The sequence below is a fragment of the Empidonax traillii genome, unplaced genomic scaffold (genome assembly GCF_003031625.1).
Source record: "Empidonax traillii isolate 1590-97213 ecotype Southwest subspecies unplaced genomic scaffold, ASM303162v1 scaffold187:size1931383, whole genome shotgun sequence".
Taxonomy (NCBI): domain Eukaryota; kingdom Metazoa; phylum Chordata; class Aves; order Passeriformes; family Tyrannidae; genus Empidonax; species Empidonax traillii.
This window is the reverse complement of record NW_020955380.1, coordinates 1076241-1092550: the sequence shown is the minus strand read 5'-3', so window position 1 is coordinate 1092550 and position 16310 is coordinate 1076241. Positions and strand designations below refer to the sequence as shown.

Sequence of the window (16310 nt, the reverse complement as noted above, 5' to 3'; positions counted from 1 at the left end):
ACGAGCAAGGCACTGCCAAGAACATCAGTACTGGGTGTTTTGACTGCCAGGCCCTTGCACAACACTGTTCTTTTCTGCAACAACGAGCAACTAATTTGTAAAATACACAAACTACATTCTGAGTAGTATCTAGTCTGTGCTTGATGTGTAAATTCAGGAACAAATACCAGGGGATTTTAGACTTGAGACTGCCCATTCTTTTTTTTTTTTCCTTTCTAATTGGCTCAAGCATCTACCCAGAAGTTTTCACGCAGGTTGTCCCAGTAAACTTTACAGGGCTGAACTTCATGAGGAAGTGAGGTGTGCTTTTCTCTAAGAGGTGGCATGTGATAAACAGTGAGTCAAATGGCAGGAGCAAAGGGACACTTTGCTCCCTCACAAGAGGGAGACCTTTCTCGTCCTGGATCAAAGAACAGCTCGTTATCTGGGCTGACAAGGGGAGATACAGCCTTGTGTGAGAGGTTACCTTGGTGCACATCTGCCCCCAGCAGCGCCAGTGAGGCTTCAGCCACTTGACAAAAAAGCAAGTCTAAAAAAAGGATGTTCTGAACAGCAGCTCAACATCCCACACTCTGAAAAGCTGCATTAGAGACTCTGACAAGCAAAAATAGACCGAAATAGGCTAGAATAGAAAAGGGCACAAATCCAGAAAAGAAGAAAGCTGAATGGCAAAATTCTATTCCTTTTCTTCTCTTTCTTTGCATGGCAAAGAAATATTTCTTCCCTGTAGGTTATGCTGGCAGCCTGGACACAGCCTGGACACTCCCTCTTTCCCCACCGAGCTCAGCAGCTCACTTGACTTAGGATCTCTCAATTTCTCTGGAGAAAGTAAAATAAGTAAATACTCTGTGACCCAGGGTGTTTTAGCACAGGGACAATCACTGAGCATTATCATATTCTCTGTCTTGGGAGTCACGGCCTCACACTCATCTAGCCCTTGGGGACACCTACTTAGGGTGTGAAGCCCGAGGCAGCTCCCCAGGGCCTCAAGTTTTAATTAATAACAATCACAGCTGCAAAGACAAACAAGAAAATAACCTGGAAAGGCACGAAAGGTTCCTGAGCTCCACTGCTTCCTGCAGCCCTCACTAGTGTACAGAGGAAGGAATAGGTTTGGGGCTTATCAAGGGAAAGAGCCAAAGCCTTGGGTGTTCATGCAGCAGAGATGATGATGAGGTGCCAGTGGTGGTGAGGGACTGAACCAGAGGTTAGAGAAGCAGGAAATAGAAACTGATTGTTAGTTACTAACAGTGATTTCTGCTGTGCACTGCGGGCAGCGCTGCCCTCTTACCGCCTCCTGAGACTGCGATTTACTCATGATTGTAAGCAGGGTTTGTAAAAGCACGTCCAGGAGGCTCTCCACCATCATCTCAACCTCCTCCACGACATCTCCCTCCTACAGCAAGTGGTGAGCAAAGAGACAGTTAGAAACTGGAGAGAATGGAACTGGCAAAGACAATTCTACTGAGTCAGCCATACCACAACCTTGTTTGGATAGAGAGCTCCATAACACAGGTTCAAAGTGCAATCGTCCTCTCTGGTACCAGATCCTGCTGTTCTGCCAGTGTGTGTGTGTTACCTTGACAGTCTCAGATGGAAACATTCATGGTCACAGCCATTAAGGTAAATCTACAACCAAAGGTCTACAACCACAACAGGATCAAATTATGTTCAGGAACCTTAATTCCATGGCAGTATTATTTTAGCTTATTTTCATACCTTCCATCTCATTCCTTTCACACAGAACCACGACTTGGAATTGGAAATACACATTGAATTATATTTAGCACCATGAGCTTCCTACTTCAGAGTCAGGTGGGGAAGCTTCCCCACCCCCTCTTTGTGAGCACTGCTTTAAATGATCTGGTTACCTTTTGAGATCAGAGTATTATGACCATCAAAGCTGGGTGTTTAAACTCAGCAGCAATTTCCAGAACTAAGTGGGATCTCATTGATTGGATAATTTCAGAGTATTCTCTTAATGTGAATCACAAAGTGCTAGTTACTGTCTCTTGCAGAACTACAAGTCCTCGAGCTGTGTAGAGCTTTTAAACCCCACTGACATCCAAGTTCTGGGCTCAGATGAAGAAAATTAAACAGTGTCAAACCTGGTGAATGCGAATGCGTTTTTCCCCTCCCAAGAGCAAGAACACTGTGTAATCAGAATGCTCTGAGTCACACACACAGATCCAGACCCCCATTTCAGATTTCTCCTGCTGACAGTTAGCAGAATTTTGTTTTTAAAAGTTTCTTCAAAAAACCTGTATTAACCTATAAAAATCTCTCAGTCTTCACTTTACTAAATCAGTGGTGGGATTAAAAAAAAAAAAAAAAAAATCAAGCAGCAGATTTACCAAAGAACTGGTCTTGATTATGGAGAAGATACTACTGAGGATCCCAGAGCAGATAAGTAGCTCCTTCTGCTGTCGTAGGTGAAGGTGAATGTGGTGAAGAACCACAGGTAACAGGATGCGCCGGGACTCTGAGAGAAGGAAAATAATTTCAAATTTAAGGAAAAAAATTATTAATAAACAATTACAGCGGATGGTTTAAACAAGATTCTGTGCTGTTACCATTCTCACCATGCACTGAGAAGAATAATTTGAGTGCACTAACTTGAGGGAAGATAAACCCAATGGTGCTTTTTATCTCCCACTATTACCTTCATTATTTCTTTCAGTCACACTTTTATGTGTGAAATAAACCCACAGTCTTCAACCGTTTTTCATTCAGTTCTTAAAAGAATTACTGGAAGGCTGAGCTGAAGAAATACTGAAGTTACACTATAAAGATTAATGACACTTTAAAGGAATGTGGTGGGTTTCTCACATGACTATCCCCCTGTTTTTCAGGCGTTAAGAAGGAAAGGAGATTTTCTTCCTATCCCTGGCAACAGCGGCAGAGCAATGCAAAGCATCCAGTGACATCTGGCAAAATGACAGACTGTGTTAGTGCTCTGGGTCAGCAGCAGGACTGTTCCTGGGTGCCAGTGCCTCACCTGAGAAGGAGAAGAGGCGGCTGTCAACGGTGCGGGCGATGGACTGGAGCTTCACCACGTCCATGGACTGGCCGATGTGCACCGTGCTGGGCATGCTGCCCAGCGTGCCCCGCACGAACTCGGCCACCTCCTGCACCGTGAACATCTGCAGCAGCTCGTCGAAGATGGCGGGGAAGGAGTTGAGCAGAGCGGCCTGGGGGAAGGAGGGAACTCTGTAAGTGCGGCCGGGGCGGTGAGGTGGGAGCAGCACTGACACTGAATTAAGGGTCTGCAAGGAGGGCTGCTGTGCCTGGTGCCCGTGGTTTGTGATTCCCTGAGTTCACTGAACAAATCACACGGAGCGTTTAAACACCGAGTGCTGCTGCAATACTCTCACAGTAAGTGGAGCACAGACACAGCCTCAAAAGGCTGCACTTCAGGACACAGCTTAAAACACAGGACAAAACTGAGGTACCAGAGGACAGAAAACAGTCCATTCTGGTGATTTACTTTTGTCAATAAATACAACACTTCTGATTAGAGTTCCATACAAATTTTTTGTACTAAGCAACTACCTAAGACAGTTAAAAGTCTTCAGAAAACATCCTGAAGAACATGCTGGCAGACCCTTAACCACAGCAGCACTGCCATGTGACATCAGGATTTCTGCAGCAGGGGGTGGGGTGTGATTTCACGTGAAGGAGGCATCACATCATGCAAGTGCACATGTGATTCCTGCAGTAACAGATATTGCCAGTAAGCTGGAGTTATCCTTGGAAGTGCTTCCTCAAGTGCAAAAAGTACCAGCACAACAGCAACAAAAACCTCTTTTATTTCCCATTTTTCAATTAATTTCTTCACAAGAGTGGAAAATTCCATGCACCACCCTGTGCTGAAGTTCCAGAAACATGATGTCCTACCAGAAAACTGCCAACACACCTCTAATGTTTTATAATTCTTCTCTTTTCCTCTCCATCCTAGCCAAAGTCCATACCTGCTTCCTCATTATAACTACTTAAATTCCTACATGGTTGCTTTGTTGAACTGGTTTCACTTCCACTCTTCCCTTTGTGCCATTTCCACCTCTCCTGCCCAGAGTTCTCCACACAAATCACACTGAGCTCCTGCAGAAGTTCAGATGTACCAGAATTTGTGCAGATCTCTGTTCAGCTTTGCCCTTCCAGTCTCAACACTTCAGTATTCTCAGTATTTCCTTTTCCTCACAGATTTTTTTGTTTTGCCATTGCATAAACATTTCTGTACCCCCCTCGCAGTGACAAGCCTCCCCTAATCCTTATAATACCCAGTCTCCTCCTTTGCCAAGTCTGTGCTCCAAGTATCTTTTCCTTTAAACAACAACAAAATCTATTTAATAGCGTTTGAGCAAAATCTAGGTTATTTTTACAACTAACACCATAGAGCTCATTAAATTATTCTGAATGTAAGTTTACCTCTTTCTCTCTCAACGTCTCATTTTGTTACAATCCACTCAGATTACAAAAACTCCCACAAAGCCTCCTGGGTGTTGTCACTTATTTGTTGTTACAAACATAAAATGTATTAAGAAAATCAACAAGTCTGAGTCATCTTAACAGCTCGTGACTCTTGGAAGGCTGGAACAGCCACAAATCCGGTCATTATCTTTGGGATAACACAAGTGAAATTACAACACTGGCCCCAGATATCCTTACAGAAGTTTTCCTAAACTTTCTATTATTTGTAAAGCAAAAGGATTTCTGTTTATCTAGGAGCAATCCAAGGGTATGTACGGGATCTCTTCAGGAAGCTTTGGAGCTCTCTTGAGGCTTCATCATTTCCTTCATCAGTTCCTTGAAGGGCCCGTTTTTGTGCAACACCCTAAAATAGGCTGGAGCATTACTCATGTCAAAACTAATTGCCTGGAAGGAAGGAAATCAGTTTTACTCTCATTGCTGGAAAGAACTATACTGAGATCTCTCAAATATCCTGGAGATGAGGACAAGTGTGAGGGAAATTATGTCTGCATTTTTATAGGTATTAAACAGCTGTCCAGATTTCCAGAACTAATAATCAAGTATAAACAAATCCTTGGCTCTTCTGAACAATTTGGCTTACATAATCTTGTGAACACCCTCACTCCTGTCTTTTCAGTGTGTGGATGCCATAAACTGTTCCATTAATACTGAAATACTCCACATTTCCCAGTTTCAAAATACCAGCCACTTGAACACGAAATTCCAGTTTATATGCAGGAAAAAGAGGGTTTGGGGTAGGGAAGAGAGACTACTTGGGAACATCCACGACGAAACACTTGTGCAGTTGTGGGGGTCGTTACTTACAGAATGAAATGACGGCCTTGATGTGCCCCCACATTTCTGAGGGGCACAAGTCCTGGCTGCGCTCGCCTGCCCTCCAGGCTGGGAGGCCTACGGGGGGCAAGTGGGATCGAGGGGCAACACAGTGGCAAGGGGGAAACAAAAAGCAAACTTTTCAAAGATTAAATAAGGACAGGCTTTACAAATTACAAAAGTCCAAAGTAAGAAGTACCATAGTGAGAGAAAGGAGGGAAAAATAAATAAAGAGAAACAAAGAGAAAAAGGGATAATACCCCCATCCTCAAAGTGAGTCTCCCTCTGTATTCGTGACCAACTCAACTGGAAAACAACCCTAAGATGCTGTTTCCATTCACCACCGCTTTGTCTGCGAAATTCTGTGCACTGATGTCTCATGTTCCTGGCCTATTTACCATACCCACTAATGGGTGATTAAATAAAGGATCAGAGCAGCTGTTCTCGAAACCTTCCAGAGCAGCTCCTTAAGAAAGAGATCACACCAGTGGCATCTTCCCCAACCAGCAGAGTCACTGCCTGGCTGTGACATTCACAGCAGCTGCTGCTTTGGCAAACCACAGCAGGTGTTCACAACATCTGTAACTCTGCATTACAGGACAAATCCCCTCCATGTTACCAGGCAGTTCTAGGTGGTCCCTTCTGATGTTGCCTGAACAGAGGCACCCGTGGCACATTTGACATTACTGTTCAGAACTTTCAAATACAGAAGTACATAATGTACTGCAGTGGTCTCTGAAACAGGAATCAAAACTTAGCAGCATCCTCACTCACTCTGAGGAGTAGCTTAAGCCCATGTGAAGTTTTCATGAAGTCCCCTGGGCCACATTCAAAGCTATGTATTAAATGTGAGTATCACAATATGCTTGTGGTCAGGCTGCACATGACTCTGACCACGGTTTTAGTGTATGCTGGAATTAAGTTTACCTGACTGTGAGTACATCAATTGAACTTCTCTACTGTGATGCTGCTATGACTGTTAGGTATTGATTTGAACTACTATAATTAAGGATTTAAAAATTCTTGAGGCCAACAGTGAGACACATGAATGAGACTTAAAAATGCAGTTTACTTTTGTGAAGAGCAAAATCTGTGTTCTCATGTGTTCCTGAGAGCCCGCAGTCCAGCTCACCTGCGCAAAGATACTGCTCAACACCTTCAACCGGCTGTGTTGTTTTCCAAAATCATCAGCTCGTTGGAGGGGAAAACTCTACTAATCTGCATTTAATCCCCATGTGCCCACACCTGCTACCCGTGCAGAAAACAACTGCCTCTTGGTTTGCCAGTGCAAGTGTAAAAAATAGCAAACCTGTGTGAAGATGAGAGTCTCAGAGCTCCTGCTGTCCAAGCTGAGCACAAATCTGATGGACTGGAAAAGCTCCTGGATGCTGGAGCGGAACTGCTCCTCCTCCATTCCACAAGTAGCTCTGGAGTAAAGGATCCGAGATTGGACAATGAACTTGAAAAGATATTCCAAGGCCTTAAGGAGCAGGAGTGGAAGGAGATTAAGACAGAGAAAAAGAGAGAAAGAAAAATAAAGGAGCTTTAAAGAGAACCAGGAAAGATTCTAGGTGCATAATTTACTAAATTCTTCAGCTTTAGAAAGGAGAAAGAAAAACAGGTTTTATAAGTTATATCATTCAGTTAAGGAAGAGCTACTCAGAAGCAAATATCCACTCTCAACCAATAATCTTTGTTACCAGCATGTCCCACTAACAACAGAATCATGCACTGAAGTCAAACAGACAAATATGAGTCACATAATTTTAGGAAAATCTTGGTGAAGGTAAGGAACTTCTACTTTTCTCATTACTTGGCACAGTGACTGAAGTGACAGAAGAAGCTGTTCTCCTGTTAACTTTCCAATTGTACCATTAATTATCTGAGTTAGCTACTCTAGATTACAATCAGTGGAGGGACACTGGAACAGAAGAAGGGTTACCTGGAAATCAGTAAATCTACTTTTCAATCTGAACACACCAGCAACGTTCACCTTTATTTCTGGCAGCCACATGTGCAACAGAAGCAAATGCAGATGCAGAAACAGGAGGCAAGGGCAGGATGGGAAGCCCTCTGGCAGCACAGGACAAGCAGCAGCACTGCAGGGAGCATCTCTTTAGTTCACACTGTGATAAGTTAAGGTGCCTTTCTTTTCTTAGCCACTTGAAGCCTGGAGAGCACCCAGCAGAGGGAGAATAACCCACACCCAAGATGGAATTTAACCCAGTACATGATGTGCAGGACTAGCAAATTCGGTCTTTTTGTGGTAGAATTTGCTCTGTGACATGTTCAGGGTACGTCTGAATTTGCAACTTAAACATCTCTAAAATTTTGTAAATGGCATTATACAGAACTGCATTTACCAATGTCATCAAAGAACACACTGTTCTGTGCAGCTGTGACAAGTTACCAACCTATCAACAGTTCTCCCAGACACCAGCCCTGCAGGGTGACATTCCACACAGCCTTCTGATCACTTGGTGCACACAACTGTCAACACCAACACGCACTAAATATCAGTGACACTGGTCTTCACTCCTTCCCCTGGTACTTAACATGATTCACCATGAAAGCAGGATGAAGGCAGGGCATGATGCATGGTTTGATTACAGCCTCAAAATTCAGCACAGGAAATAAACAGGCTGGAGATTCAGCAACCACAGATTTCAAAAATGCCACTGACTCTGACAGCCTTTTTTTCCCCCTTTTTTGGAAATCGTGGAACTTTGGTAATTCAGTAGTACATTACTGAACTTCTGTATTAAACCATCTCCCAGTGAAGCCTCCTTACACCAAAGAACTTCATCAGGAAAGAGCAGGTGCATTTCTGGCTGGTTTCCAGACAAAGGCCATGATAGGATGTGTTCTAGCACAGGTAGAGATGTCCTTCTCATTACAGCTCCTCAGGAGAGGAGCTACAGTTTCACTGGAGTTTTTTGGGGATTAGGAGCAGTCTTGGGGGTGGTGAGAAATTTTAGAAATACTCCAGAGCAGCACTTGCTAATGCCAGGGTTGGAAAACAGAATCCTACGGGACATCTGCACATCCACCATGAATGTGCAAGACTGGTCAAGAGCCAAAAAAGAGTGCAGAGATATTTCAACACCAGCTTTAGGTACTGCACTTAACAGCTAATTCAGGGAAAAAAGGATCAAGAGCTATCCTGTTTTCTTGGGATAAGAACTACTAATGCAAGGAATTTAGTGAACACATCAAAGACCACAGAAATTCCCAACAGTAGAATCCAGCACTAGTAATGACACATTAGCAATGATAATGGGTTTGGTGCAAACTTGCTCCAAATGCCTGAAATAAAATCTGGAAACAAAGAAGGAAATGAAATCAATCATTTGGTTGTAACAGAAAGGAGAGAAAGACCTTAATTTGGGCCTCCAAGATACACCTGCAAAGACAACTGTCTGAATGAGATGTGGCAGCAGTGTGGGTGGTGGGGGATGTGCTGTTAGGTCTGCACAGGCTCTGGTGGTAACTGTAATTCCTCTGCTTGGAAACCCTTGGGCTGTCGGGTCTTCCAAGTGACCTGACTCATGGAGGGAACAGCTACAAATCCCTGAGATTCCCAGTAAGCAAAGAGCTGCCTTGGATCCCCAGACAGGACATGCCTTTTTCACTAACAGTAAGTTGGCTGATCCCAGCTCCTGAGAGACATTCCAACAGTCACACTGTTACTATTCCCAAGAGGACTATGAGATTCAAAAAATGCAGATCCCATAGGGACAATATCCTACATCTCCATTTTCTCACTGCACAGAGCACTAATGAGGGGTTTGAGAGGGAAGAAAACCTCCTCAAAGTCATTCCAGCCAGAGATCTTCCTCTCATCTCGTAATTTTAATAGATTTCTTTGCAATTAAGAAAAAAGGAGGGGGGGAGGTAAGAATGGGGGAAAAAATGAATAATTTTTTGAAAAGATGTCTTTGCCTTATTTTTACCATTCCCTATGAATCTGTGGTTGAAAAATAAGACAAAGAAGATGTAAATATAAATAAACAGGACAAGGTAAACACTGGTGTAACCTGTATTATCTGAGCAGGATCCTAACAGGATGCAAAGTGAGTTAATGGCAGTGATGTTGTGCTTCACCTGGGAGATGCTTCACCTATTTGTACTGACAAGTGAGAAGAACCAAGTGCCAGTGCTGCCACTGCTGCCACCTCTACGAGTGCCCAGACCCAAGGGCTGGGACAGCAGCACAGTAAGAACATTCACTCAAAGAGAAACACCTTCCTGCAAACTTTGGAATCTTGTATTTATGCACCTGACACACCATCCTCCTGGCTTACAACTACATGAGGTAAAATGATTGCTTTATTTATTCTCTGATTTCTCTCTAACAGCAGCAAAACCATTCCTGGTGTTTCCATGACTATTGGAAAGCTGTGCCCTCCTGTGAGATCATACTCTTGTCATGCAGCTGTGGCTCGTGCCCTGTGCAGTGCTAATTCAAAACATCTCCATCCAGCTAAAGTCTCATTTGCTGCTTAAAATACTCCAGAGCATCAACCCCATAGTACAATGGGGCTGTGCCACAGCCAGAAATGAAAAGTAAACCTTTGATTCACAGCAACTGTGCCTAATAAATTTAAAAATGCTGCCGCCTAAGGGCATGGTGTAGACCACGTAGATAGAGTGTATATGCACTGGCCATGCACGTAAGTCCGACTAAAATTCTCCACAGGGCTGCAAAAGGACTTAAGGAGACACAATTCTTCCAATTTTTTTCTGCACAAGAGTGAATCTCTCCCTGAAATTAAAATTGAGGGTATATACCTATGAAAAAATCTGGTTAAACAACCAAGAACTCAGTGCCACAGTACCCAGTGTGCAGCCCCAGGGGGCCAGCCAGCCCACAGTGTCACTCATACACACCCTCATGGCCTCCTGGATGTGGTCCTGGCGCACGAGCTCGGCGGAGCGGTCCATGTACCACTTGAGACAGCGGATCAGCTCCCTGCAGGGGGCACGGAAAAGGAACCTTCAGCACGGGTTAAAATCACTCAGGCAACAAACATTTGGGTTGTGGGGAGGGATCTATAAACCAGCCTCATGTCACTTCATTGCACTGGTCAGTTAGAGCTGTCCTTGAGACTGAAATGATGTAATATTTGCATTTATTTAAGTTTCAAAAGCAGAAAGTAATTTCTTCTCTGTAATTGGCTTAGATCATAAGGAACGCTAAGAGAACATAAAAAAGATGTTATTAAACAGACAGCTTTGATAAAGGCATGGCTTTAAGACCAAAATATACCTTTTTTTTTAATAAGAAATACCAGTTCTTGTCTAAGTAAGGAGTCTTTAGAAACTAAGATCACAAAGACAAGACATACCTCTATTTTCCCAACTACACACCACCATCTGGACTGTTATAAAGGTGCATTAAAACCATGTTTTATTTCAGAAATATTTGTTTTGTCTGAAAGAGGTGAAAATACAAAGCAGAACACCTTTTTATCTTCTGAACATGACTATGCCTTCTAGTGCTGTATGGTATCTACGGGTTTGAACCTGCCATTGACATTTTTATATTTATTTTAATTACACACAAACGTGAATGGCTTAAAACAATCAAAACCAATTATAAGCTGGTTTTAATAGTTTATTTTGGCCAAAGATAAAATATGCTCAAATATACCAAGGAAATGGTCTAAAAGAAAAGCAACACCCTGAATGAGAACTGTTACTGCTTTAAAAAAATCCATCTCATTATCTGATGCAAGAGTCTTTGAATACTAGAAAATAAGGCAGAATCTTCAAAGTAACAATGAAATTTAAATTGATGGTCTGCTGAAATTGGACTACAATCAAACAGAACATCATCTTGTGTGAAAACCTGTCTATTCTGGAAAAGGAAGTTAAAGTTACTTCTCTGAGCTTTCACTCCAGGCTTGTATCCCAACATCCTCAAGACAAGGGATGTGTATGCTCATTAGTACAGACTGATAATGAGCTGTTGCTGAGTGAGTGTCTCTTCAGTTAAACAAGGGAAAAAGATTTGCCAGTTCAGAAGGGCAAGAGAAATGCCCCAGTGTGGCCTCGCTCAGGTGACACTCGGCAGCTTTTCCCACAGCTGTGCTGGAAAACTCCCAGCTGAGCAATTCTACTTTTGGAAACCACTGCTGACAGGAAGGTTATGATTCTGATGGTGACATCATTCGATTGGTGGATAAACAAAACCTACTTGTAAGCCAGAGCTCCTGCGAAGTGCTTCTGGATGTAGGTGTCCATCACCGGCCGGAAATGGAAGTACTTGCTGTCACGCAGCAGGTTTATGATGAACACCTGTGGGAGATGAAGGAGTGAACCCACACTACAGGAACCTGCACATTGTGCCTAAGTATCTATAAACAAGTTACCCAAGCTAAGGAACACTGAAATACACACATGAGCTCCTTTAAACAGTGTCTGTGTTATCAGATGTCACTGTTTGCTTGTCCCAAGTGAGAGCAGATATTGCTGCCCTCAGATCTGCCGAGGTTGTCCTGCCCTCCTCACCCAAGACCATTATAGAAAACATAAGGCTGGATCCAGCTGAATATTTCATATTTTATGGAAGTAAAATACTAGCAATATGGTGACAAGAAACTTAAAACTCACTGAGCATGAGGTAAATAACAATCCAGGAACTTACCAAAGACTGAAAGACCAACAGACCATACTTCTCTGTGTTGTCATCCAAAACTACAAACAACGTGTCCAGAATGTCTTGCAGGAACTAAAATGACACAAACAAACAAAGAATTCCAAATTAAATTGTACTCAAAAGGTCTTTCTGCCCTGCTTTCATTAGTTCATACATGTTGGTATCTTTGTGAAAAACCTGCCAAGGACAAACTGCTTCACTTCCATCCATATAATTTGTTTTTACCAAGAAGGTTTTTTCTCTTTACAGGGAGTATTTCTAAACAAATATGACAGAAAAACAAAAAATAAGGAGTAGGTACTGCATGCCTGATTTGTAGACTTGACTGAGTGTTCCTCTCACTGTGAGCTGACTAAAAGTGCTATCTAACAGTAGCAGAACAACTCCCTTTCATTCTCGAGTCATTAGAGCGTACCAGGTACTGTTCAGCAGCAAATTTAAGGCTCCAAATTATGTTTAATACTGAAAACTTTTGTTACACGACAACAAGTAAAGCTTTTCTAACAAGCATTAACTGGGTCCTGTTACATACTGCCTGTTGTTTCTTTCCCCCCTAACACCTCAGCTTGCTGACCACTGACAGTGCCGTGATTTTCTTTCTGAAAGCACAGTCTTCAAAAGGATGACTGTGAAGAAGGATGCTCCAGATCATCAACTGCACATTCTCTCGTGACTTTTTTATTCTATTCTACTTAAATTTATGATGTGGAAAACAAGAAATAAATTATGACAACGTATGAAGTCTCTGAAATTATAAAATTTCTTTTTTTCTGAATTATTGCATTCTGTTATTCATATCCCAGTGCCAAATGGCTGCTGATTTATGGAGGGAATCAATTACTTCTCCCCACGAAATAATTTAATCCACATCTTTCTTTGTCTTTCTCTATGAAAAACAGATACTTGTACTGCACTGCAAAGTACACAAAACATGACATTCTTGAAGAATCACAGTATAGATGGGCTTGGTGCTCTTCTGTCACTGCTACCAAGTTATCAGGAAGACTAACATTCCAGGTATGGCAACATTCAGATGTGTTACAGTGAAGTGGCTTTAATCATTAATTACTAATTAAGTGATGGATTTGTCTTTGGTTTCTTCTCCTTGGTTATTTGCTGTTACAAATCCTCTTTTACTTACTGATTTATAGAAGTAAATTCCAGGGAGAGTTCTCAGCATCCCTAAAATTATCAGAGGGAATCTGGAATGCAGGGTTATTTTGCTGAGGCTAAAAATATTCAAATGCAGTTTGAAGCTCCTTGGACCTAAGGAAGTTCTGGTCACACAAGGATTGTCATGCAGAGCAACAGTGGTTACAAAACACGGTGAAATGAGCTGGGAGACGGAAATGGTGGTGGTGGTTGGATGCACTAGAGAGCAAGTGGTGCTCTAGGCAGCAGTTCACAGTGCTGGGACAGGAATCCGGCAGGATGGTTCAGTGGCCCCTGAGCAAAACTCAACTTTCAAGGTCCTTTCTGGGGACATTTGGAAGATATTTGCAAACCATCAACACACAGTGGCCTGTCTGAGAAGGCCAAGCTTTCTGAGTGTCAGCTGTTTCTTCACTCTGGAAAGGACTAACCACACCTGGGTCAGGCCTCACACTGTCATTTAGGAAATACTACTGGAACAGGTAAGACTGCCCAAAACACCTCTACCAGTGGCTGTGTCTGCTCCAGCAGCTGTGGGGGCCTGCAGACTGGAGCAACTGGTGCTGAAGACCCAACCCTCCCAGCTCATGTGGCTGAGGGAATTTTAACTAAGGATTAGCTCTATTTTGATACCAAGGACTAATTATGCAATAATCTCTGAAATGTAATTTCCTGCTCAGTTCCACATCATCATAAAATCCCAATTCATACACAGTAAGAATTCACAAAAAGCACAGTAAGAGGGCACATTCAGAAGCCTGAACGTGGGTCCGAGTTAACTATCCCAGACTGTTATTTCAGGTAGTACCTTCACAATTTCCTCGCCACTGACATGTCTCAGTCTTCCCAGAATATCCATCACACGATCTGGGTAAGCTTTCCACTTCAGCAGGGCAAGCAGATCCACTGCAGAACACAGGGAGAAAGAGCTGGAACCACGTGCAGAGGGAAGAACGGGGACTCCAAACCCACCAGAGATTCATCACATGTTACACCTCACCTCTTACAGTTCTCACTTGTTGGGAACTCATACACATATAGCAGAAAACAAGAAGCAAAATACTGAGTGAATAGTACTAACAGAGAAATGAATGGAGGGGTGGTAAAGAGCTTTAAAAAGAGTAAAGGCTGTGTTTTTCCCTATGTGACTTGACTGCACTGTGGACGATCCAATCCTGCCTTCTTGTGCTTCAGGGATGCTGCTGTGACAAATTTTTATTTACTTGGTAACTCTGTAAAACCCAAACAAAACAATTTTTGGATTGTGTAGAAGTGCTAACATTGTATTTTTTTGGTCTACAATCATTTAATGAAAATTAGCTCTGCTTTAACATTTTAACCTCGTAATGCACTTACATAATGTCTGTAATTTCTCTGCCACCTGTCAACATCCTTATTTCCTCAGAAGAAGTTTTTGCTCATTTCAGAAATAGCACATATATAATGAAATTATAACCATAGAATATTTTAGTAAAATAAGCAAAGCACACATATACCCATTTTATTACTCTCTTTCATAATTCCTGCTGCCTTGGGCAATTTTGAAGGATCAGCTACTCACCATTCTGGGTCAGTTTGGTAGAAGAAAGCTGTGTGGAGACTGAGAAGGTCTCTTTGGTGCTGCGCTGGAAGATGAGGCTGGAGGGGATGTTGGGGCAGCCGTTGTAATCCTCCTTGCAGCAGGGCAGCCCCAGGTACAGCGCGTGGTTGTTAAACGTGCTGTTCTCGTCACACTGTGGGCACGGGACAAGGACTGAGCTGTACCCCCTCCATCCCAGCCCACGTGCTCACAGCCTCAGCAGGTGCCTAACACTGCTTTTACTGATCTTTTTAATGGGTGCACAAAAACCCTTCGAAGAAAAGCTGTGCCTACCACCTTTGGGGCCTGTGCACACCCAAAACAGCCCAGCCCTACAAAGTGTGGGCTCCTAAGCACTGACTCTTTAGAAATTATTGAGATCTTCCAACTGTACAACTTAGTGCTGCTGCCTGAAAACTGTACTGCAAAAATAAACTCAGGTAAAAAGAAACACCCACCCAGGTCCCTCACAAGCTGTAGTAACACGATGCATTTGAAGCACAGCATGATGTCATCACACAAAGGCACAGAGCAACACCATAAGCTGCTGAATGCTCATGAACACCAGTGTGTTCGAGGTCAAAATGGATGGCATTAGCAGCAGATAGATCATCATCATCATCTGAATGGAAAAGGTGAGCTGCACCTAGAATAGAAGGCTCTATCCATACCATGTGATTTTGACTTTATAAAATTTTGAAACAACTATTAATCTCATACATACTTCTAGTAAGGGGGGAAAAAGATGTAATGACCATTACTCATTTAAAGTGGAGATGAGCAGGTGAAAAGTCTGCAGAGAAGAACCAGTACCTTATAAACATAAAGCTCATGGATATCATCTGACAAGGTAGTGCCATCATCTCTCATCAGTGGGGTGAAGGCAAAACCAAAGAGCTTCTTTTCTCCCTTGTCTTTTGCTGTAGCAAGAGACAGAAACAAGGAATTGTATCAGTACATATTCTGTCTGTCCAACCACAAGGTTACTCACTAACTTCTCCACATGCCTAACAAAAAGCACATAGCTTACAGAACAAACAACTCCGTAATTCTAATTTCTTCTTTCTAATTCTATGCAAAGGACTGACAGGTTTCAAACCAAACAACAGAACAAAATACAAACTAGTCATCCTGTAAAGAAAACATTCTCCAGGAAAACACAGCAGGGGAGAACATCTACAAAGTGCTTTGCCCTGCATTGACTGTTCATGATGTTTTTAAAGCTGATTAATAAATTCAGCAAAGAGCTGGTTAGCAGGGCCCCTTCACTTTAGTGAAGGGGCCCTGCTAACCAGCTCTTTGCTGACAGGTTGGCATCCCTGTCCTGCTTTCCACCCAGCAACAGCCTGATTCCCATCTCAGCTGGCAGTGGGCTCTTCGGCTTTGCCCTGTTGAGGTCTGGACTCACTGGAGCAATGCCTGAACTCGAAGCGCAGGTGGGACCCCCGGAACCTGTCGATGGGGATGGGCAGCTTGATGATCTCCCCCCAGCGGGGGCTGTTGTTGTGGTAGAGCACGAAGGAGTGGTAGGCGCTCCTGCTCGGCTCTCCTGAGCCCAGGCTGATGCAGTCCTGCAACAAAAGAAAACAGTTTCACATTAGAAGACACCACATC

General features: G+C 43.0%; 1 protein-coding gene across 10 annotated transcripts in view; it reads right to left on the bottom strand.

The window, feature by feature from the left end:
- The window catches only part of DOCK3 (dedicator of cytokinesis 3), a 184947-nt gene that overhangs the window by 48362 nt on the left and 120275 nt on the right, over nt 1-16310 (bottom strand). For 9 of the 10 annotated variants that reach the window (XM_027886464.1, XM_027886466.1, XM_027886470.1 and 6 more), the window contains exons 16-26: nt 16105-16267; nt 15510-15616; nt 14679-14850; nt 13926-14023; nt 11954-12037; nt 11504-11604; nt 10195-10276; nt 6614-6784; nt 2999-3191; nt 2355-2482; nt 1250-1396 (exon numbers count right to left, since the gene is read on the bottom strand). In XM_027886464.1, coding sequence (XP_027742265.1) covers nt 1250-1396; nt 2355-2482; nt 2999-3191; nt 6614-6784; nt 10195-10276; nt 11504-11604; nt 11954-12037; nt 13926-14023; nt 14679-14850; nt 15510-15616; nt 16105-16267 — 1446 coding nt within the window. The remainder of the gene's footprint in view (nt 1-1249; nt 1397-2354; nt 2483-2998; nt 3192-6613; nt 6785-10194; nt 10277-11503; nt 11605-11953; nt 12038-13925; nt 14024-14678; nt 14851-15509; nt 15617-16104; nt 16268-16310) is intronic. The other variant, XM_027886468.1, reaches the window with a different exon arrangement.